The sequence below is a fragment of the Schistocerca piceifrons genome, chromosome 10, assembly GCF_021461385.2.
Source record: "Schistocerca piceifrons isolate TAMUIC-IGC-003096 chromosome 10, iqSchPice1.1, whole genome shotgun sequence".
Lineage (NCBI taxonomy): Eukaryota > Metazoa > Arthropoda > Insecta > Orthoptera > Acrididae > Schistocerca > Schistocerca piceifrons.
The window spans coordinates 96,824,714-96,848,141 of NC_060147.1; the positions used below are offsets into that span (position 1 = coordinate 96,824,714).

A 23,428-nucleotide genomic window follows, 5' to 3' on the forward strand; every position below is an offset into this window, starting at 1 on the left:
CAGCTTGGCCACATCCATACAGAATTCTGTCATGATGGAATCCAATGCTTCACTGTTTTCGGATTTGATTTTATAATGGGAGTTTGTGGCATCCCACAACAAAGAATATTGTTCACAAATATGTACGAATTTAATAGTAAAATTGTCGATCCAGCCCGTTAAAAAAAAAAAAAAAAGTCCACAACACAGAATAAGAAAGAAGCTGGGACTGAACTGGACGAGTGCAGTGTGCCGACCGATCTGGACTTTTCACCATTCACACCACTCACATCCCTCACCGTGCATCCCATTAATGCACCGACAACAGGTGGAGCCAGATGAGCCACAGGCTCCGGCAGCTCACGAGCTCATCTTGCAGAGAGTCCTCAGTGCCTACCTCCGTCCATATTACTCATAATGTTCACGAGTTCCACAAGCACATGAGTAGTGTGAAGGCACCCTGAGATGGCAGAGTTCAGAGAGAGTGGCAGGGGAGTTAAAAGCAGAGGAAATCCAGTGCATTCATCACATAGGTCGTGGAGGGTGAAGAGGCATGGGAGGCATGCTGGCTCCAGGGACGGGAAAAACTGATCAGTTAAAACTGATACCAATATTTTAGTTCTGAATTACTGGTATTTTTGGTATTTATTTGGTCTCGATTATGACAGATCTTTCTTTTTTTTTTATTAACACCCAAGTAAAAATCCAGAAATATCAATCAGCCATAACAGCAGTGCTAAAACTTTTCATTTTTAAATAAACTGGTTTTGAAAGAGGAACAATTTTTATTCATAAAATTTGGTTTGCTTTGAAATATAACATTGTTATAGAAGATGGGGAAAAGCAATCAGTACTATATTAATAACAATTCTGACAGAAATAAACACCTGGAATAAGAACTGGTACAGCACTGCTGAGACAATAATGTCCCTGTTGCAGTGTGTCGTGGCATGCATGTACATCCAGTCCAGTCTAAAAGACTTGCCCCTACTTGGTCTGTACAGTAGTTTCTCATCACCAGACATCCGTGGCATTGCTGAATGGCACCCCAACCCTAGTCTGGAAATATTTTTACGAAGTGATGTAGCAGTGAAATAGAATGCTTATTTGCTTAAAAGATTATATAATTGTCTGCCATTTCTCTGAAACATTAAAAGAAGAGTAAATTTATGGTAACAGTAATAAACTAAAATCTTAACAATTCATTCATAGTATATCCTAAAAATAGAAAGAACCAAATCTGACGTCTGTGGCTACATAATATGGCTTTATCTGCTTGGAGCCCTTGATAATGGACAAATTAATCTGAAAAAGAGACTTCTTCAATCTCAGTTTTCACCCTTTAGCACTGACTGTTTATAACGGCCAAATAATGGTACAATCCCCGATTATAACACCATTTTTAGCAGAGTTTCAAAAAATTAGAATCAGTAGGATAGTACTGGTGGTTATTTGTAGTATTCAACCACTTATCACTTTTTTCAAGAAAAGCAGTTTTCTTTTATTTGCCTATATATTGACTCTATGTATCTTGAAACTGAGAGAGTTAAAAGTTATTAATCTTTGTTTGAGTTCCTCAGTACTGCAGGAAGTAATAGGAATAAAAAAAACCGAAGATCAGTTGTTTCAGAAACCAGCCTTTTGAGCAATTTTGACAGTCAGGTTTAAACTGGCGTGGGAAAAAACTGGTACAACCAAAAACTGATTGTTTCAGCAGTAACTGCCATCCTTAGCTGGCACCACAAAGCACAAACTGTGTGTGATGCTTCTGCAAAAGTGGTGTGATCAAATTTTGATTATTCTTTCTTGTGCAGACATTCAAACATGTGTATCAAGAACAGGGAGGCTTGTGCAAGAGTTCATCAGTTCTGAGCTAGTTTCCATAATGTGTTTCCATAGCTCCCATGTCAGACCACAGAAACATTAATCCTGAAGTGATGGAGGAGTTTATTCGTACCTATGAAAGGCACACATGCTTATGGATTGTAAAAAGTAAAGAATACCATGGCAAAGAAAAGACCACCTACATGTGCTACCTGCAGATAAACAGTGTGCTTCTTCATCCATATCTGTACCGGCCACATTGATGCAGCTAAAGGTGACTACACACGTAACTGCATGCTTGACAAAAACACATATGCAAGTAAGCTTGAGTGTGTCAAAGACATATTTGCGGAAATATTAAAGCTGCACAAACAGCTTAATGCTTGCTGGAATTTAGATTATGCATGCTTCTGGAAGTGTTCAAGCATGTGCCTGCTAAAGAATAAGTACCACGAACAAAGAGGCTTTTGCGAGCATTTGTTAGTTCCTGTTCCCACCATGTCTGGTCTCAGAAATATCAGTTCCATATTCTTGGGATAGTTCATTTGTACCTGTGAAATGCATCCATGCTTATGGACTGTAAAAGGTAAAGAATATTACAACAAACGAAACAGCATTAAGTACTTCTTGTGAAATACAAAGTACCCAGAGAAATAGTGATAAAAAATGAATTTGCTGACTGTAAATTCCTTGACATCAACTAATATTAGGTATTAATTCAGTCCTACTATCCATTCGTGACATGTGAAATTTTGAGCTGGAGTGGGACTCGAAGTACTTCAGCTATCGCCGCACACTTCCCAGGTGACCCAAACCTCCATATGTGACGCTGCCTACATCCTTATATCATAGTCCACTTTCAGACATGCAAGTAACTACTACAAGTCTAGGAAGGCACGTGACAAAAACATCGGTCTCGATTCCTTGTATCCCCATTCTCCCTATTGCGAGAATCCGCGTAATGTCGTGAGCATTAGGTGATGAGTTCAGTGAACTATGATATGACACTGTAGACACCGATAGCTGAAGTCATTAAGGAGATCACTTGCGATAAGTGGCTAATCCTGGTTCAAATCTTGGCCATCATTAATGGGTACCTCGTACAGGTGATGTCAAGGATTCACAGTCAGATGACTGTCAATTCCATTTTATACACAATATTTTGAAGATCAATAAAATCATCCCTTTACTTACAGTAAATGGAAACAACAACTCAGCTGAACACACAGAAGCACACGATTAATCCATCACTCTGCAGAAACCAGAGAGATAATACCCTCCTATCCCTGACCGTGCCATATTTACTTTTGTTCCTCAACACGCACCATATCATGTGAAACATCAAGCAGCCAATTATTAAGTAAACAATCAATTATTGATAAAATTATTTAATTGGATAGATATCTATCTAATTAAACAATTATGAAGTAAGTCACATGTGTACCCTTGTCAACTGTGCCCTGTTCAATGAATAATTTAAGTCCTTGTAGAAAATGCTGATGAGGATATTGCTATGCTCTGTTTCTGGGCAGACACATTTTCTGTTCAAGCTATGTTTGAAACACATGAATTATTATAGTTTTGTAAGCTTCCAGATTTTGCAGTTTACACTGTGTAGCACTGTGACATGGACTAATAATAATAATAATAATCGGTTTCAGGGAGGCGAGGGCAGCTCCTGGAGCTCAGACCGGACGGTGACCAACACGCTGACTGCTGCCACTGAGGCGTTCGCGCCACAGCCGGCCACCACCAGCACCTACGTCACCACACTCACCCAGCCCACCACGCTACCTGGGGGACAGGTAAGCTAGCACCCCCACCTACACCACCACACGCACCCAACCCACTGCACTGCCTTGCCAGTTATTCATTTGTGTCATCTTTAAGTTTTAGTCCTGTGTCAATCACTACACAGCATCGGGATCTGGCATTCTTTACAGTCAGACACACAGCGGAAGTGTTTGCTTCCACAATACCATAATAAAATGACTGCACCACTCTAGCTCCACCGGGGCCCACAAGTCAGAACCTAGAAAAACTACTCCCTTTCTGGAGGACAGACCACTGATGGGTGTTCACGAGCTGCCTCCTGGGGGAGGTGTAACACCTCAGCTGAATCACTCAGTGTCAGTATCTGTACAGTGACCATTGTGTCAATACTGTAAAGTGTAGAAGGCTGCAGATAGGCCACTGCAGAGCCCCAGGTACCCTCACTCTAAGTGGGTTTTGCCCAGCTACACCCAAGTTAACAACGTGCTTCTTAGCCACATACCAGGTCCTAGACAGTCTGGTGTTGAAGCATTACTGCTCCTGTCAGTATTTTTGTACCCAGCAAATTAAACGAGTAACTGTTGAGGGTGCTAAGATGCAACCTCCACCATACATCTCATACTGTCTGAAAACACCTGTTATACTGAACACTGGGGATAATGTAGTTTCAGGAAGTTTTGTGGGTAACCATTGTGTGATCTGCCAAGGAGTTGTATCCTATCCCTCAAAGAGAACTCAGGTACTAGTTATTTCTACACATGGTCTGACATCTCAGATGATTTCCCCAGCAGTTACCCCCCTCCCCCCCCCCCCCCCCCCCCAATTTCCTTTCCTTGTGTCGGTAAAATTCCTGAGCCACATTTATGAATCACTGTCGAGGGTGTTTCTGCACGAGTCAAGCACACTTGTTGCTACATGCAGTAGAGTACCCATTGCCCAAGGATCTGGGAGTAGGTAGTTCCCAATAGTTTTGTAAATAAACATCATGCAGTTTGCCAAGGGGCTTCATTGTGACCAAGAAAGGGTCTCAAACAGTAGCGTATTCTGTGCCATCTTCAAACTACTGTCCCTGTGTAGCCCCTCTTCTCATATTGTGACATGATGTGATACTACTTATGTTTGTTAGATTTTTAGCAACATGTGATGAGTAACCACAGAGAACGCTCGTGAGATCCTCTGCTGCAGATTTGTGTCTCCCTGCTGCTATTTTACTAGGCACTGGGTAGTACATGACAACCGTGTTGGTAGTCACAGTACAGATTTCCAGGTTTACCCTCTGGTTATTGCACATAGGTAGTTGGCACTCAGTGCTAGGGATTTGCATGTTAAGAACTGTGATCTGATTCCCCAATGATGGCCCTAGCTGATTTATCCAATTTCTGTAGGTCCATAGCATCTGCTTATTCGCTTATTGTATATACTTATTCAGCAGCCATCTCTTTCAACTCTTCCTTTCTCAATCCATCGAGTTTTTTTCTGTCTCGTGAACCTCCAGAACTTCATCTCCGGTTCCTGTAGCTGCTGTACACCACTCTCAGTGAGGGTGCCTATGTTAGGACTGGTTTAAAGTAGCTGCTGTAAGTAACTGACTTTGCTTCTCTATGCAGCCTGGAAGCCACATAAGCAGTCTTAACATGTCAGTAAAAGCACAAGTACTTTTGAACCCTTTCACAAGTAGATTGTCCAATGTTGGCAGAATATTCTATATTTTCCAGGGTTTAATTATGTAACTTGGTGTCTGCTGGTGTAACACCTACAATGCCTCTCGGTGTTAATAAACCAAAATAGCTCCAAAATTAGCTCCCATGCCCTCGAAATATAAATTCAGAAAATGTCCCAAGCCCCTCCACAAGTAGTAATTTATGAAATAGAAATAAGAGACAAATAGAGGGAAATCTATAGTAGAAAAATAATAGAAAAAGAAAAGAATTTTAATCATAAATTTTGGAAGCATGGGAGGGGGGGAAAATGATGGAAATGGTTAAATTATTAGTTATTCTTCTATATGAGAAAATCAATATTATAGTCACGGAACGTAGGTCTTGAACACCAAAGATAGCGTTTACTAAAGTATAAATAGACATACAATGCAATTATGATACTCCAGTCTCTATCCTCTAGTCTGTTCGAAGTCAATTAGGACGTACAGCTTTAGGAAGCAACAATAGGACCTTTATTAAACCAGGGCACAAGAATAAATCGTGATGAGATTGTCTTTGGGAAGCATTAATTTCAGATCAGAATTAGAACTTCTGTCATATTAGAGGAACGGAGAGGTGATCAATAATCACTCTGACTTTAACGTCATTTTGTGTGAAGATTTAAATATTTTACAGAATTAACGATTTTTGGACAGATTCGGACTTTGTATTGTGATAGTGGAAAAGCTTTACTTCCCGCGACTAGTAATCATAGTTCATGACAGTTTATGGATATTAAACGGGAACAATCTTTTTATCGAAAGTGACAGAACATTGTTTAGTATCTCTGATATTGATGGGATTCCAGATTAGATACTTATTCAAAGAACCCCTTTGAATGCGATCGTGTGAATGAACTGATTTATTAATAATTATTGGTAAATAAAATAACTTGTTAATTTGAAACTGACTATTCGTCTTGAACTTTACTTCGAGTTAGGTTCATAAATAATTAAGTTATGTGATTTTCACCAAGAATAAACTGCAGACTAGTAACTGAAACAAGTGAATGAGAATCTATTGAAAACATTAGTATTAATTTACTTATGGTTTTTTTCCTTCCGAACTGGGAAGACAATACGTGTAGTGACTCTCTGGGGTTAATTTAAGAACTAGCCGGGATAAAACAAAACCCCTCAATACCAGTCAATGTATATATAAATTAACATTCCTACTTTCATGCAAGATACAGAAGTCAGGATAGAAAAAAGGGGCGCTACACTGGTCACCCTTATTCACCGCCATTACTTCTGTTTTGGCTTCACTTATTGTCAGATTGTATTTCTGAAAATACTCTACCCGAACATACTCCGAAAGACCAGTGGTACCAACCAACCAATGTAGCATCTACAGTGCATAGGCTTGACTGGATGCAGATATGGAGGCACACGTAGTCAGCACACCACTCTCCCGGCTCTTGTCACTTTCAGTGAGTGGAGCCATTACTTGTCAGTCAAGTAGCTCCTCACTTGGCCTCACAAGGCTGAGTGCTGCCTGCTTACCAACAGTACTTGGCACACCTGGACAGTTACTCATCTAAGTGCAAGCCAAGCCAAACAGCACTTATCTTTGGGTGATCTGTCAGGAATCAACGTTACCACTTCACAAGGTTGTTGGCTGTTTCTGTAAATAAGTGAAGCCAAAACAGTAATAACTCCAGAGAGAACAATCATCAAACTATAAATGTTACTTTATTTTTATGTAATCATTGTAAGCATTTGTGTATGTATTTTATAATAGTGAATTTACAATGCCTGCATGAAGATCCTCCCTAATTCAAGATCAAATTATAAAAAAATCACATACCTAACAACTCACAGTTATGGTGTACATGTGGACAGTCTGGTGAAAAAAATACCACAGTACAAAGGTAGGAGCAGAAAACTGTACATAGCCAGTGTATGGCACCAGTGCCCATTAAAATGCTTAAGGTTTCCTAATTGTTAACACAATTCGCCCTGCAGTCTACAGTGCAGCCGCCGGTGTGTGTACAGGTGCTGTCGGCCGGAGACCTGCTGACACGCGTAGTGGTCTCAGAGACAGGCGGACCACCGGGTGTGCCCGCACCGTCACTGCCGACCCAGCCTTCGACGACGGACGTGGTGAAGACGTACCTGGCCACATATTTGTATGTGCGAACTGTGGCCGACGAGCGCGGCAGCCCCTCGTTGACGACACAGGTCGTCACCTCCACCGAGGTGGTGACCGACCGCTTCTACCTGCCTGCCACCAAGAGACCGCAGCTGCCCGCCACCGCGACCACCACGGCGACCGAGCAGACAGAGACATTGACGGCCGTTCCGACCCCAGTCACAGTGGACGAGGCATCTGTCACAGTGAGCACTTGCACTCCTACTCTCTTTGGTCACAGGTCCGGGACTGTTCGATCCGTTCCCGGAACGACAGGTTCCCACACTGTGTTTGGACAAAATAATTGGAGCACTTCAGTTGCAGAGTTCATTTTCGCATTTATCTTCAATGAATACATCTTTTGATCCCCACGGTACTAGAACACTTCTGCAGCTACCGTGTTGCCTGTTGGCACTTGTGTCAGTATCTTATCTGGTTTTTGTGACATTCTGTCAACCTGTCAGCAAATATGGATGGCATTGTCATAGATTCACCCTAGTCCCGCACCTCCACTGCTTGTGACAGACTTGAGTCGAGCCTGTGATTGGGGCTTATATGAACTTGCTGTGTTAACATTTCACGGTTTATCTCTCACGATTACTGCAATGGTTCTCTTTTTGTTATGTTGTTACCTGTTGCTCATTGTCTGGAGTTGAGGAATCCAATCTCCATTTGTCTTGTGGCTTTCCTGTAGTGTAGTGGAGGCTGCGTTCTGAAAACTGTCAGAATTTGTGAGCACAACAATAATTTTGACAAGAAAGAGGAACGTCTTAAAATAAATGGAACCTGGTTTACAGTGCTACAGGTATCAAGGAGTGGGTAATGAGGTAAAAAGGGGAGAACTCCAGCAGTAATGACTGGGGAATGGCCCTCAGTCATTGGTGTGACAAGTACACATTATAACCTCCGACCACAGGCTCGACACCACTCCGCCAGTGGCAGTGGAGGACGAGTCTTTGACAATGCCTGCAGTCACGTTGGTGAAGCTTCAGAACAGTTAGTGGATGACCATCAACCAAAGATCTCGAGATGAGTGACAATAGGTAACACATCAAGAAGTGATCATGAAAGCCTCGAAAATTGTATACCTCTGTATCTTTCCTGAGGAGTCAGAGCTTGTACATCTTAGACTGTTGTGGTGTTGTGTTTACTGACCATCAAGTCCAAACTTACTGAGTTCTGACCAAAACTGGTTCAATACAATAATCTGTCATTTGTCACCTGCCTCTCTTCCCCCTTTGTGCTCATATTCTTCCATTTGTGGCTGGTTTTGCTACTAATTATTATGTGCACTGTATAAAAATTTTGCACTTGGGGTCTCTCACACCACTCTCAGATTGGTGCACCAAGCAGCTGCTACTAATTGCGATATGTTCTATATAGAAATTTTACAGTATTGGCACCTCTAGTGCCCCTCCCAGCTTGCCACTACAAATGGCAACCTGTTTGGGCCTTAAACTGACACTGTTTCCAACAAAGGTTATTTATCAGTTCCTGTTACTGTAACAGCAGTCACAAATGTAATTGGGGAATTTAGAGGTACAGTGTCTAGTGTCATAGATACTGGATACTTGTAAAACTTTGTCTCTGAAACACAGTACTGGGTTGATGGAGGACATTGTGGTGGATTGATAACTTTTCTTAACTCTGCATGCTTTCTTGTCACTATGTATAGTTTGGTAATCCTAGACTTCCTCAGTAATTTTGAGACCAATGTCACACATCCCTCCAACTGAGCAGCCATTCACAGTTTGGAGCTAATGTCACCAGACAAAATATTAGTCACCGATTAAAAGAGCACTCTCATGTCATCACATTGCAGTACTGTGGATTGGTGCAAAACTGCTAGCAAGTCATCGTGTGATTCAGTACCACTACTTTGTAACCCATGGTAGTGAAGTGGTGTGTTCTTCCTGGACAACTGTATGGAATGAGCATTGTAAGATGGGTCAATGTGGAGAATTGCAGAATGCCAGAAAGGAGTTGTCATGTTTAGATCCATACCAGACTACACCCTGAGTGAAGTTGCCTGATTTCTTGGAGTATGAAAGTGGATTGTTCATTGTGCCTACCGGGAATGGTGTACGGCCCACAGTATGTAACATGGCATAAGAACAGAGCTCGTAAAAAGATGTTAACTGACAGGGACTGGAGATGAGTATCACACTTTCTCAATGAGAATCGATTTCAAATACAACAGAAATTGGTGCTGTCACTGAATCCAGGTCCATTGTAATGAGTTTCTAAGTGAACATCACAAAAGAGCTGTTTGCATTGGAAATGTGGAGTTGGGTTCTTTGCTGGACATTGCTCGCAGTGGCACGTACAGCTGCACATCTTAAATAGCCCAAACAATATGGAACTGTGCATTAGCTGTATGGAGTCATGTTGCATGGTCTTACAAGGCATGGTTTTGCTTGTTTTCAAATGAAACCAGGTGTCAGGTGCATGAATGATCCAGTGAGTCATTCGACCTGTGGGATGTGGTGTCTGTTGTTCAGGCCGGAAATTATTCTGTGATATTTCTGGTTTTTTTTCGTACCATGATGTGAGTCCACTCACTCTGTTTATAGTGGATACAATTTAGAATGTTTATTTCAACTTCTGCTATGACCAAGTGTTGCCCTACTTCTACTTCTTCTCAATAAATATACTGTGCACAATTCTGTCTTCCAAGATGACAATAGCTGTTTTCACTGGACTGCTGACATACATGTTCCTAGATTGTCAAGCATTCGGGAACTTGGTGGCACCTCAACTGGCCCCATAAAATCACCTGATTCTAGTCTGATAGAAAATTTCTGGGACGATCTGGAAGAAGTGGTGAAATGTAACAATCAACATCCTCAAAGTCTGGTAGCTCTACATGATCTTATCTCCAATGACTGGCTAGATATGACATCCATGATGAAACTTGTGGACTCTGTTCCTCATCAAACAGTGGCCATCAGCAAAACTAGTCACTGTGTTACACAGTAATAGTGTTTTGTCTCTGTCTCCTGTGGATAACTAATTTTTTTCTCTCATGTGCTTAAGAAGTTCTGCCACGGTCATAGATCAACAAATACACTGCTGGAAGAAAAGTGCAACACAGTCAAGGACAAGGTAATTTTACTGACAAGTGAGGTGACAGGCATTTCATCATTGTAGGAGTATATGATAACAAATTAAGACTGACTGAAACACATGTCACAGTAGAGGGAACCCAATACACAGTATATCTCCCTCTGGTGTCAACATGGGCACATATTCTCACATGCAAATCATCGTAAAGGTGCCAAATGGAATCCTGCAATAGATCATCCCAAGCATCTTGGGCCTTTTGTTGCATTTTGGCAGTGGTTCTTGAAAGCCCTGGAGAATGAGTAAGTTCTCACGTCATCATGTCCCGTACATGTTTGATTGGTGGAATATCAGTTGATATTTCTGGTGAGGGCAGTGGTACAAGCCATATGTGGATGTGCACTGTCCTGCTCAAAATACCCATCACCTTCCTGTCGAAGAAATAGCAGTAGCATGGGGATGACATTCTGTGTAATGTAGTGGACACTTGTTGCTTTACCCTGCAGAAACCTCATATGTCCATATGTGAGTGCAAGTTGTAACTGGTGCCCCATGAAGCCTGGGATAGGACCAGTGTGGTGTGGGTGAATGCACTCTGGAATAGGCACCTCACCAGGTCTACACCATACACATGTACACCCGTCACTCACATACGGACAGAACCTACGCTCATCACTGAAGACAACATGGTGCCATTCCACTCTCCAGTCATCTCTCTTAAAACTCAAGAGTAGCCATACCTGGTAGTGTCATGGTGTCAGTGGTAGCCTGGAAAAGACACAAGTGGTCTTAATCCTGCTGCAAGCAGGCGGTTCCCTGTAGCCCCTGACACTGCTCGCTCAGTGGGTCAATCTTGAAGTGTTTTGTTACTATGGCTCTGGAAATTTTCCACAGACTGCTGTTGAAAGCAGAGAAACATTACGGATACATTGTGCCCAACGTGTGCAACAATTTGTCCATCCAGCTTCCCACAAGCCCACAATGCAACCCTATTGAAATAGCCGAAGCTTTTCAAGATGAATATGTATTTGTCAGTGTGTATGGTTGTACCCTGTAATAACTATTGCAATCACTGTTCACCTCAGCACAGTCACTGCCTGAAGAGTCAAAACAGAGGGCAAAAAGATAGGCCTCTTCAGCACCATCTGATCACCAATGACCATGACACATGAATCACTAGCACTAGAACCCCTCAGTATGCAGATATTATACCATGGTGACACTAGGCACAGTCTCTGAGGATGTTGTGTGTTTTTTTTCTGGCACTGTATGATTGTGGTGTGATAATAATTCCAATCCCAAAGAAAGCAGGTGTTGACAGATGTGAGAATTACCGATCTATCAGTTTAATAAGTCACAGCTGCAAAATACTAACACAAATTATTTACAGACAAATGGAAAAACTAGTAGAAGCCGACATCGGGGAACATCAGTTTGGATTCCATAGAAATGTTGGAACACGTGAGGCAATACTGACCCTACGACTTATCTTAGAAGCTAGATTAAGGAAGGGCAAACCTACGTTTCTAGCATTTGTAGACTTAGAGAAAGCTTTTGACAATGTTGACTGGAATACTCTCTTTCAAATTCTGAAGGTGACAGGGGTAAAATACAGGGAGCGAAAGGCTATTTACAATTTGTACAGAAACCAGATGGCAGTTATAAGAGTCGAGGGGCATGAAAGGGAAGCAGTGGTTGAGAAGGGAGTGAGACAGGGTTGTAGCCTCTCCCAGATGTTATTCAATCTGTGTATTGAGCAAGCAGTAAAGGAAACAAAAGAAAAATTTGGAGTAGGAATTAAAATTCATGGAGAAGAAATAAAAACTTTGAGATTCACCGATGACATTGTAATTCTGTCACAGACAGCAAAGGACTTGGAAGAGCAGTTGGACAGAATGGATAGTGTCTTGAAAGGAGGATATAAGATGAACATCAACAAAAGCAAAATAAGGATAATGGAATGTAATCGAATTAAGTCGGGTGATGCTGAGGGAATTAGATTAGGAAATGAGACACTTAAAGTAGTAAAGGAGTTTTGCTATTTGGGGAGCAAAATAACTGATGATGGTCAAAGTAGAGAGGATATAAAATGTAGACTGGCAATGGCAAAGAAAGCGTTTCTGAAGAAGAGAAATTTGTTAACATTGAGTATAGATTTAAGTGTCAGGAAGTCATTTTTGAAAGTATTTGTATGGAGTGTAGCCATGTATGGAAGTGAAACATGGACGATAAATAGTTTGGACAAGAAGAGAATAGAAGCTTTTGAAATGTGGTGCTACAGAAGAATGCTGAAGATTAGATGGGTAGATCACATAACTAATAAGGAAGTATTGAATAGGATTGGGGAGAAGAGAAGTTTGTGGCACAATTTGACTAGAAGAAGGGATCGGTTGGTAGGACATGTTCTGAGGCATCAAGGGATCACCAATTTAGTATTGGAGGGCAGCGTGAAGGGTAAAAATCATAGAGGGAGACCAAGAGATGAATACACTAAGCAGATTCAGAAGGATGTAGGTTGCGGTAGGTACTGGGAGATGAAGAAGCTTGCACGGGATAGATTAGCATGGAGAGCTGCATCAAACCAGTCTCAGGACTGAAGACCACAACAAAAACAACATGATTGCTGTGACAGAACAGTCCCAAGGATGTCAGTCCATTATATATAAGTCCAAAAACAAGTTCCTAGAGTAACATGTTTGTACCATGGCATTTATGGTTTGATACCCAGTGGCTGCAGGTTCAGCAGGATGGAGAGTCAGGTTGTGAGTGTGGCTGTTCTGTTCACAGGCAACAGCAAAGCCCGATCCAGTGGATGTCCCGCTGCCGTTCCTGGTGTTTGCCACCAAGACCTACCTGACCACGTTCACCTACCTGACGACGCTGCTGCAGGCCGCGCCGGGAGATCGCACCTCCACCGTCATCAACTCGCACACTAAGGTCAGCTCTGCAACCTGTCACTCTCTAACACTGCCATATTTTATCCATACTGTCTCCAGCTGTACCTCACTCAGAGCTGTCCCACAGCTGTAAGCTCTACAGGGTGTTACAAAAATGACTTTACAACTTTGAAAATTCATAGAATTAATTCAGAGTACCTGCAGAGGTGATTGTAGTGTCAATTTGTAAGGAAATTCATCAAGTTTTGTCTCACATAGTTTGCTAGTGCTGAATCAAACCATAAGAAGCGCTATTGGCAGCTGCATTAAAGATGACTGCTGTCACTGGATCCAAGCGTGCTAACTGTGTGTTTTGGTTTGAAGAATCGAAGTCAGTGACAACAGTTCAGTGTAATTTCTGTACCGAGTACGCTAAAGATCCTCCTAGTAGGCCTACAATTTATGAGTGAGATGCATGTTTTGCAGAAACAGGGTGCTCGGTGAGACACAGGAAATCGTTAGGTCATCCAAGCACATCTGACGATGTCATTGATCGAGTGAGACGACATTTCGTCAACACCCCTATGAAGTCGAACTGGTGTGCCTCTCGTGAATGGCAAGTCACACATACGACTGTTTGGCATGTGTCAAGAAATTGTTTGTATTTGAAACCCTACAGATTGACGATTGTACAAGCAATAAAAGACACTCATAAAATTGCTCGCAAGAACTTTTGTGCGAATATGTTAAATCGATTACATGACGATGAACATTTATTGGTCAAAATCATGTTTTCTGCCAACTCAACTTTTCACTCAAGTGGCAAGGTTAACACACATAATTGTAGGATTTAGGGCAGTGAAAATCCACAGCAAACATTGCAACATGTTTGTGATACTCCCAAACTGATTTTTATTTTGTGCATTGAGCAAGAAGGAAGTGTAGTCCCTTTTCTTTTGTCACAGAACCATCACAGGATAGTGTACCTGGATATGTTACAACAGTTTTTGATACCACAGATCAATGAGAATGACCAAGAAAGAAATGTTTAGCTGCATGTGATAGCCGCGCAATCTAACGCGCTGCAGTCACGGGCTGTGTGGCTGGTTCAGTCAGAGTTTTGAGTCCTCCCTTGGGCATGGGTGTGTGTGTTTGTCCTGAGGATAATTTAGGTTAAGTAGTGTGTAAGCTTAGGGACTGTTGACCTTAGCAGTTAAGTTCCATAAGATTTCACACACATCTGAACATTTTTGAGAAATGTTTACTTCATACAAGATGGTGCATCACCCCACTACCTGGCTGAAGTCTGGGAATTTTCTCAGTGATTGCTTTCCAGGTCAAAGGACTGGCCATGATGTGCCAATTGCATGGCCCTCACGTTCCCCAGACCTGACACCACTCGATTTTTTTTTTTTTTTATGGGAATTTATCAAGGATATCATGTTTGTACCTCCTGTGCCAGCTTCTCTACCTGAACTTAGAGCAAGAATTTATGCCGCCACTGAGCAAGTTACACCTGCAATGCTACAGCAAGTTTGAAAATAAATTGACTTTGATGGGATGCGTGCAGGATAACCAACGGAAGCCAAATAAAACATCTTTAGTTTAAGGTAAAAAAACTTGATGTGATTCCATACAAAATGACACTAAACCCAACTCTATATCTTCTTTCAATAAATTAATATGAATATTTAAAGTTGTTAAGTCCTTTTTGAAACACTCTGTATTATCAAGACATCGAAGCTGTTTATGAATGGGCCAAAAAAATAGGCAACAAGCTAGGGCCTAAGCAATCATCGGAGCTGTGTGTTTCAATGTAGTAGATTACTCGCTAATGATAGATGCAAGCGAACACATAGATTCTGTCTTCCTAGATTTCCGAAAGGCGTTCCACACTGTACTGTATCTTCATCTACTATTCATGGTGAGATCGTATGGAGTATTTTTGTAGATACATGACTGGATCAATGAACATTTGACTAGTACACCATCCAGTGACATTTATGTGACCACCTACAAAAAGCCTGAATAACTATCTTTCGCAGTGCGGACCACTGCAAGACATGCGGAAAGGAAAACAATGAGGTTCTGGAAGGTACTGCCAGGTATGTTGCCCTACACCAACTGCAGTGCTGGGGCCATTTGCACTGGTTTTCTCAGGTGAGGTTCCATGTTGCAAAAAGCTTGAGTGAGGTGCTCCCACAGCTTTTCAATTTGGTTTAAATCTGTGGAGTTTAGTGGCCAGGGGGGTACAGCAAACTCATCTTTGAGCTCGCCAGACTGCGCACATATACTGTGAGCTGTGTGATGTATTGCAATGTCCTGCTTTCAGATGCCGTAGTGCTGAGGAAAAGCAAACTGCATGTTGGGGTAGGCCTGGTTCCCGAGGATAGATGCATACTTGTGTTGATCAATTGTGCCTTCCAGAGTGATGAGATCACTAAAATTCCATGATAACATTCCGCAGATCATAACCCTTCCAACACGCCATTAGCCGCCTCAAGCTGTAGCCGTAGCACCGCAGGAAGGTCATCAGGAAGCCAAAGCCGGCGAACATCATGACGTGCACATCCTGGAACACTGCCCCACCATCCTGCTCCACACTCACGGCTCTCCACAATCACCATACTACAACTGTTGCCCACAATTTTTTTTCCCTTTATTGATTTTCAATTCCCCCTGAAGGGGGCGGGCTGGGAGCAGCTTAGTACGCTGCTCTACAGCCTACAGACTTTTTTAAAAGTGGAAGAAGAAAAGAAACAAGAAAAAACAGGTGATAAAATGGTGACTTAAAGTGTAAAATGGCGGAAAAGTGTGGAAAGTTAAAACAGAAAGCAAAGGGGTTGGCAATGGTAATAAAACACACAGGAATCAGACAAGTAACATAGTAGACACACAATTAAAAAACATGGTGACAGTCTGGTTTCTGTTCGCAAGAGATTAAAAAAAAAATCACACCTAGCGACAGTACGATGGCCATTTGCAACACTTCCCAAAAGACACACAACATGGAACATTCACTGTGAAACACTCACTGTAAAACACTGCACGAAAATGTTGGCACAAAGATACCACTCCCTAGCCAAAGGCAGACGGGAGGGGGGGGGGGGACCTGGAGGAGGGGGAAAACAAGGAGGGAGGAGAGGAAAAAACGAAAAAAGGGGGGAACCAAAGGAGGGAGAGGACCCATAAGGGGGAAGAGGGGCAGGGCAGACGCAAGAGGGAATGGAAAAAGGCAGAGGTGGGAAATGCAAAATGACTTGGGGGAGAGAATGGGGCAGAGAGAGGGGAGGTGTGGAAAAAGGATGATGGAAGGGGGGGGGGGGGAGAGGGAGCCTGGGAAAAGGACAGAGGAAAGGAGGGGGAGTGAGGATCAGAGTTGATAGGAGGGATAAATGGTGGGAGAGAGGGCATCATCCGGGAGGGCGAGTTGATGGAAGCCAACTTGGGAAAGAAGATGTAGGGTGTAGAGATGGAGGGTAGGGGGGACACAACAGTGAAGATGTGGCAGGGGGTGGGGATGGGAGAGGAGCAACCAGGTGGTGAGGGGGATCAAGGCGACGGGAGGTGTAGAGTATGCGGAAATGTTTGAAGAATAGGAGCAGATGGGGGAAAAGAATGAGGTCATAGAGGATGCGGGTGGGGGACGGGAGGTGTATACGGAAGGCGAGGCAGAGTGCATGATGCTCAAGGATCTGGAGGGACTTACAGAATTTGGGGGGGGGGGGGGGCAGATATCCAGGCAGGACTGGCATAACAGAGGATGGGACAGATTAAAAATTTGTAGGTGTGGAGGATGGTAGAGGAGTGCAACCCCCATGTCTGGCCAGAGAGGAGTTTGAGGAGTCAGAGGCAGTTGTGGGCTTGGGATTGGATGGAGCAGAGATGAGGGATCCAGGTGAGGTTGGGGTGACGGTCAATGGTGAGGCCAAGGTAGGTGAGGTTGGGGGAGAGCCAATGTTCGCTGAACAGCCATTGAGGAGGCACTGTTGATAGGCCCTCAGTTCATCTAGGTGGTCAATTGCTCAACAGTTGCAAGTCTGTTCACATGTATAAATGTGTGCAGCTATAGTTCACACCTATAGTGCCATTTTACCATGCACAGTATATATTGAACACGGCATCATGAAGACAGTTTACAGGCTTAGCCACTTCAGAAATGCCTCCCCCCTTGAGCCAAAAGCCAATGATCGTGCCCTTTTAGACACCAGATAAATAGCTTCATTTCTGTATTTCAACAATGACTGCACTGTTTTCTGCATCCCCCGACAAGTTTTATATACCCTCCACTGCTAGTGTTGCCACCTGCCATCTGTGAGTTTATATTGCACTCTGATATCGAATGTAGTTGGTGGTCACATTAATGTGACTAGACTGTGCAGAACATATTGTGTTGTAGTAAAGTGCAAATGGTTGAAAGAAAGTGCACTGATAACCTCGCCGTTGAGCATCCATAAACTCCGAACATGCACTCGTGCTGGCCTGCAGAAACGAGAATTGTCCCATGGCAGCTTAATAGGACCTCTAATGTTTTCTGCAGACATAAACAGTTTATAAGGTTGGGTCAGCAAGACCATCAGATTGTTGTTAACACAAAATTATTGGTATCAGATGATTGTAATGAGATGCAGAAAGGCTTGGACAAAATTTCCACATAGTGGAGTAATAGCTCTTTTCTAGTGTGGTTACAGACAAGATAATGCCTATAACGAAGTGAAATCATTGAATATTCTGTATATAAGGAAAGAGTATGCACTGGGTTTCTTGTTCATAAATGACATTTGTTTGTGAGAACGTCGCATTATGCCTCATGTGAGGAGGGTAAGTGCCTACCACCATGTGTTGGAATTAGACTGTAGCAGAAGTGTGGCCTATCAAGATGGTAGTTTATTGTTTCACAATCTTGCTGCTCGCACTTGACAGTGCCCCATCACTATTATGTGAATATGAAAGTGACGAGTTCAATAAAGCTGTGCTAAATGCCATGCAGGAATTCAGTGCCGCTCACAGCTAGCACCCGAGGGGACAGAGATGTCGTTTGCTTGGCCATGCACAATTGTATAGCCATGTATGTTATTCAGGTCAGGAAATGGACTGGTTTGAAACAAGACTAATATTCACAAGGCCAGTGTGATGATGTCTTGGAACACCACAGACCCCAACACTGCCACACAATTAGCACCTGAGCGGACAGATGTGTCATTTGCTCGGCTGTGCATGCTATTACAGCCACTTACATTACTTAAGTCGGGAAACAGATTGTTTGCAGCAAGACTATAGGCTGGTTAAAATTACTTGATAGTTGAACTTAATACATTGTAGCTGGTTTTCTCCAATCAGAGCACTCAACATCATGCCTCAACCATTCACCATTGCCAAACTACAACAACAATTCCTTCACTTCCAGTTCCTTTGTATTTCTTGATGTGTGTGGATCCCAAATCCTGGGTCTGGCCCTTATATTTCTTACTTCATCAGTTGTAATGATCAACCTCCCTCCCCCTTCCCTTCCCACACAAGAGAAATACACATGTTTCAGACAGAGCACTAACTCAACACTACTCGATTTATCTACAAAATACGTGATTCATTGTCATACATACAGTTATTGTAATAAAATAGATCAGCTTACATTAGATAAGCTTCACATGACTTTTTGTGTAGCTGAATTTTTGGAGCCTGCAGGTAATCATTGTGACTGGATCACTAGAGTCATAAATATAACAACCTCCCACAGTGCCATGGCATAGAATTATGGTTAGCATATACACCTGATGTGTGGAATGCCATAGGTGTAAATCTTTTTTTTTCCTTTCTAAACTAATCAAAAGACTTTGATTGTTTTTTTATTCAATTGGTTTAAACGTAATTTTTTATTTTAATATTTTTCTAATAATATTTTTTGTCGTGTCAGCATAGTTTCAGGTAACCAATGACAGCAAGAAATTACAGTGTGCTTTTATTGCAGAAACTGAAATTTTCTGTCTTGAGTTTGTTCATAGAGGTTAGCGTTAAATGCCATGAACAAAGTGATCACAATTTTATTCCTGCAACAGATTTTTGCTCACCATTTTCTCAGATGCGTTGCATCTCATGAAGTTGTGGTTAGGTTAGGACATGATTTGAAATTCAGGGCTACTAAACCCTTCATCTCCCATAGTTCAGTCACTAGTTACATAAAATCAGCTGTCTACAGAGCATCTCTAGCAGTGGTCACTTCCATATTACACATTAACAGCATTTGTGAAATGACCTGCCATGTTTGTGTGTTGCCTGTAACCGAGCGGTAGCTAGCAGCATATATGGCATCAAGTGACAGACATCAACTATCAAGTTATTTTAATCAGACTACAGTATTCACATAGACAGTGTGATGAAGTCTGGAGCACCACAGACCCTCAGCATAGCAACCATTGTTGTAGCTTCCATTGATGCAGCAGCAGAGAGAGGTGTACCGACACTGAATCAGGAAGAGCATCCCATAGTCTTTTGCAGACAAGTCCCAGTTCTGTGTGTGGCTGCTCTGGGGAGAAACAGTGGTGCCAGATTGCATTTGTCATCATCGTATAGGCCAAGGCCAGCATCTGGCATTGGGAACACAATACCCTCTCACCTCTGGCGTCTACTTCTTCTTCATTTTTTTATGTACCACACAAATTTGATATATGACAAGCATTCTTAGCAACATGGTCAGTTCACTTAAAATTGGAAGGGGGTGGGAAGCAGGGGGGGGGGGGGGGAGGGGGGGATAGCCTACATGTGGACAGGACAATGCCATGTCTGTTGGAAAATGGGGCAGTCTGCTAAAAGTTGTAGAAGCTAAGGCTAGCTGTTAGGTAGCTCACTGGCAAGGATATCGATCTTAGTACTCCTAATATACTATATATGGTTATAATAGAGGGAAACATTCCACGTAGGAAAAATATATCTAAAAACAAAGATGTTGTGACTTACCAAATGAAAGTGCTGGCAGGTCGACCACATTAAATTAAATTTTGTTATAAATTATATTTATTGGTGTTACACTCTGTTGCCCAGTAGTGCAATTGCCTTTTGATGTGAGAGTTCCTTTCTGTACCATACCATGAAGTGATGCGAGATGGCATGTTTGTGCATGTATGTGCAGGTGGTGCAGAACATTGTGACGGAGACAATTCCTCCCAGCCTGCTGGGCGCAGACCAGCTAGAGGCCTTGAGGAACTCCCTCCGGGCGACGGCAACAGCGGCTCCGGAGGCCGACGGTCCCGGCGTGGTCGCCACGGCGACCCTGCCGGGAGGTCAGCAGGTGCAGGTCATGGCCATGAGCCAGCAGTCACGGACACCTGCTGTGCAGCCCACGAGGACGGTCGAGCCGCAGGTCGTCGCACCCACCACGGCTCCGGACGTTGTGCAGCTGGAGCCCTCTGTAGACACACTACAGCCGTGAGTCTCACCTTCCCGTCACGCCTGTTGTAGAAACTTAGAACATATTCTGAGCTCAAACATAATGAGGTATATCAAACACAATGATCCTGTCTGTGCCATCCAGCATCAGTTCCGAAAAAATCGATCATATCAAATCCGACTTGCTCTTTTCTTATGTGATATACTGAAAGCTGTGGATCGAGGCAGTCAGGTAGATGCAATATTTCTTGATTTCTGTAAAGTGTTTGACTGAGTACCACAGCTATGCTTATTATCAAAAGTATGATTGCATGGGATATAGAACAAAATTTGTGACCGGTAGTACGGTGTCTCGGTAAGAAGGACGCAGCATGTTATTTTGGATGGATAGGTATCAATATATTCAGATGTGTGCACCAGTAAAGTCTGTTGGGACACTTGCTGTTCATGTTGCGTCTTAATGACTATGGGGTCAGTTTCAATATCAACCTCAGACTTTTCACACATAGTGCGTTTATTGAGAAAAAACTGCTCAAATATTAAGTCGGATTTTGATAAGACTTCAGTGTAGTCCTAAGATTTAGTAACTTACTTTAAATGTACAGAAATATCAAACTGTGGACTTCACAAAATGAAAAAGACATAGTATTCAATCACTGCAGTATCAACAAGTGACAGTTGGAATTGGTCAACTTGTACAAATACCTGGGTGTAAAAATTTATAGAGGCATGAAGTGGAACCATCACATGGGCTCAGTTGTATGTAAATCAGGTGTCAGACTTCAGTTCTTTAGTAGGACTCTGGGAAAATAGTCAGTCTACAAAGGAGGCTGCCAACAAAACACTCGTGCTTCCTATCCTAGAACTGAATCTAGTCTAATCTACTATTGTCTAAGTGTGTGAGACCCATACCAAACAGATATAACAGGGGATATTGAACATATACAAGGTGTCTTTTTTAAGTATCATTTTGAAATAAAAATAAAACAAATAGATTTTGCATAGTAATTTTATTTGTGCATGAAAGACTGTACTTGAATTTACTTTTCTACATAATTCCCTCCAATATTAAGGCACTGACCATGTAGTACATCAATCTTTTGAATACGATCCTCATAGAAATTTGTCACCTGATTAGGCAACTGCATAAAGCATATTTCTTTGATGCTTAAGAAAACTCGTCATGGAACATCAAAATGGTAAAGCATCTATTTTCTCTCACTTTTTCATCAATTTTCTGTTCCAAATTGTTAGTAATGACTGAAAGTCGCTCACTCCATTCCTTATCATCTACATTCATAGGGCCATCTTTGAAAGCTCTCACCCAGTCCTGTACCATCTCATCACTAATAATGTTTTTTCCATACACATCACTGATCTGATGATGAATTTCAGCCACTTTCACATCTTTAGCACTAAGAAAATGAATCCCAGCATGCATTTCACAGTTTGTACGATTCGTAGTTGGAGGAGGCATTCCAGATACTCACAACAAACATAAATGTACCAATTATTGGTGGGAATTATGCAGAAAAGTAGATTAAAGTACAGGCTTTCATATAAAAATAAAACTGCCAAGAAAAGTTTATTTGTTTTATTTTTATTTCAAAACAGTATTTACGTAAAGGAAGATCTCATGCAGAAAAGACACAGCACAAACGGTCACAGGTTTATTTGACACATGAGCAAGCATCACTAAGATGAAAAAACTAAACTAGCAGATGCTTGAAGATAAACACAAACTACCCCTAGGAAATCTTGTCTTGAAGTTTCAAGAAGTAGCTTTATGTGATGAATCTAGGGATTGCGACTACTAGAGTAGATTAATCACAGAGTGCACAGAAGCATTTCAGCAACTGTTTTCCCAAACTTTATACAGGGTGTTTGAAAATTTGCATTACAGACTTCTAGGACTTACAGAGCAGAGTGAGTAGATAATCTTTTGAATTGGAAGCATGTCCAGAAACATACCATTTCCGTGGTACAACCATTTCAAAACATGTTGGTAACGCAACCACTTTTACAAGTAACTGATTAGGCGTGACCCAATATATCACTTGTTTTACAGTTCCACTCTTTAATAGCCAAAGAAATTGCTCTTGTACTTGTTGACAGCTTCTCTTCAACATGATGCAGCATGGCCTCTTCCAATTCAGGTGTGCAGTGTCTCGTTGGAGCCCCAAAGTCAGACCTGCTATGTGTGTTCCAAATATTTAGTGAATTTTTATTTCTAAGAGTGAATTAATTTAATCATTTACAACTGTGTTATTCCCTTCAAACTGGTCCCCATTAGGTAATATATACTTATGGCAGTACTTTTCCTAAAGCACAAAACACATCTGGAACTCGATCTTCATGGTGGCTTCTAGATCTCTCATGGTGATGCTTGTTTAATCATATGTGTGCCTGTAGTTGATGGCATTTTAAGTTTTTACTGTTGTTTGGAACAAATAAGTGTCACGTGGGGCCATGTCTGGTGAATATGGAGGCTTGGGTAATTGATTTTGGCCAAAAAATTATGGACCAACAATGAAGCGTGACCAGGTGCATTAGCATGATGCAAAAACAACCATCAATTGTTATGTCTTCTTCTTCTGAGCATAACCTTCACATTTGACTGAATTTTTTATTTATTTTATTTTATTTATTCCCCCCACCCCCCACCCCCTCCCCCCACCCCCCCGTCTCTATCTGAAATGC

At 42.1% G+C, this 23,428-nt stretch overlaps 1 protein-coding gene across 1 annotated transcript in view; it reads left to right on the forward strand.

Moving 5' to 3' along the window:
- The window catches only part of LOC124718721, a 181,759-nt gene that overhangs the window by 35,655 nt on the left and 122,676 nt on the right, over positions 1 to 23,428 (forward strand). The window contains exons 5-8 of the mRNA XM_047244339.1: positions 3,465 to 3,608; positions 7,271 to 7,612; positions 13,257 to 13,406; positions 20,472 to 20,767. Of these exons, the coding sequence (XP_047100295.1) occupies positions 3,465 to 3,608; positions 7,271 to 7,612; positions 13,257 to 13,406; positions 20,472 to 20,767 (932 nt within the window). The remainder of the gene's footprint in view (positions 1 to 3,464; positions 3,609 to 7,270; positions 7,613 to 13,256; positions 13,407 to 20,471; positions 20,768 to 23,428) is intronic.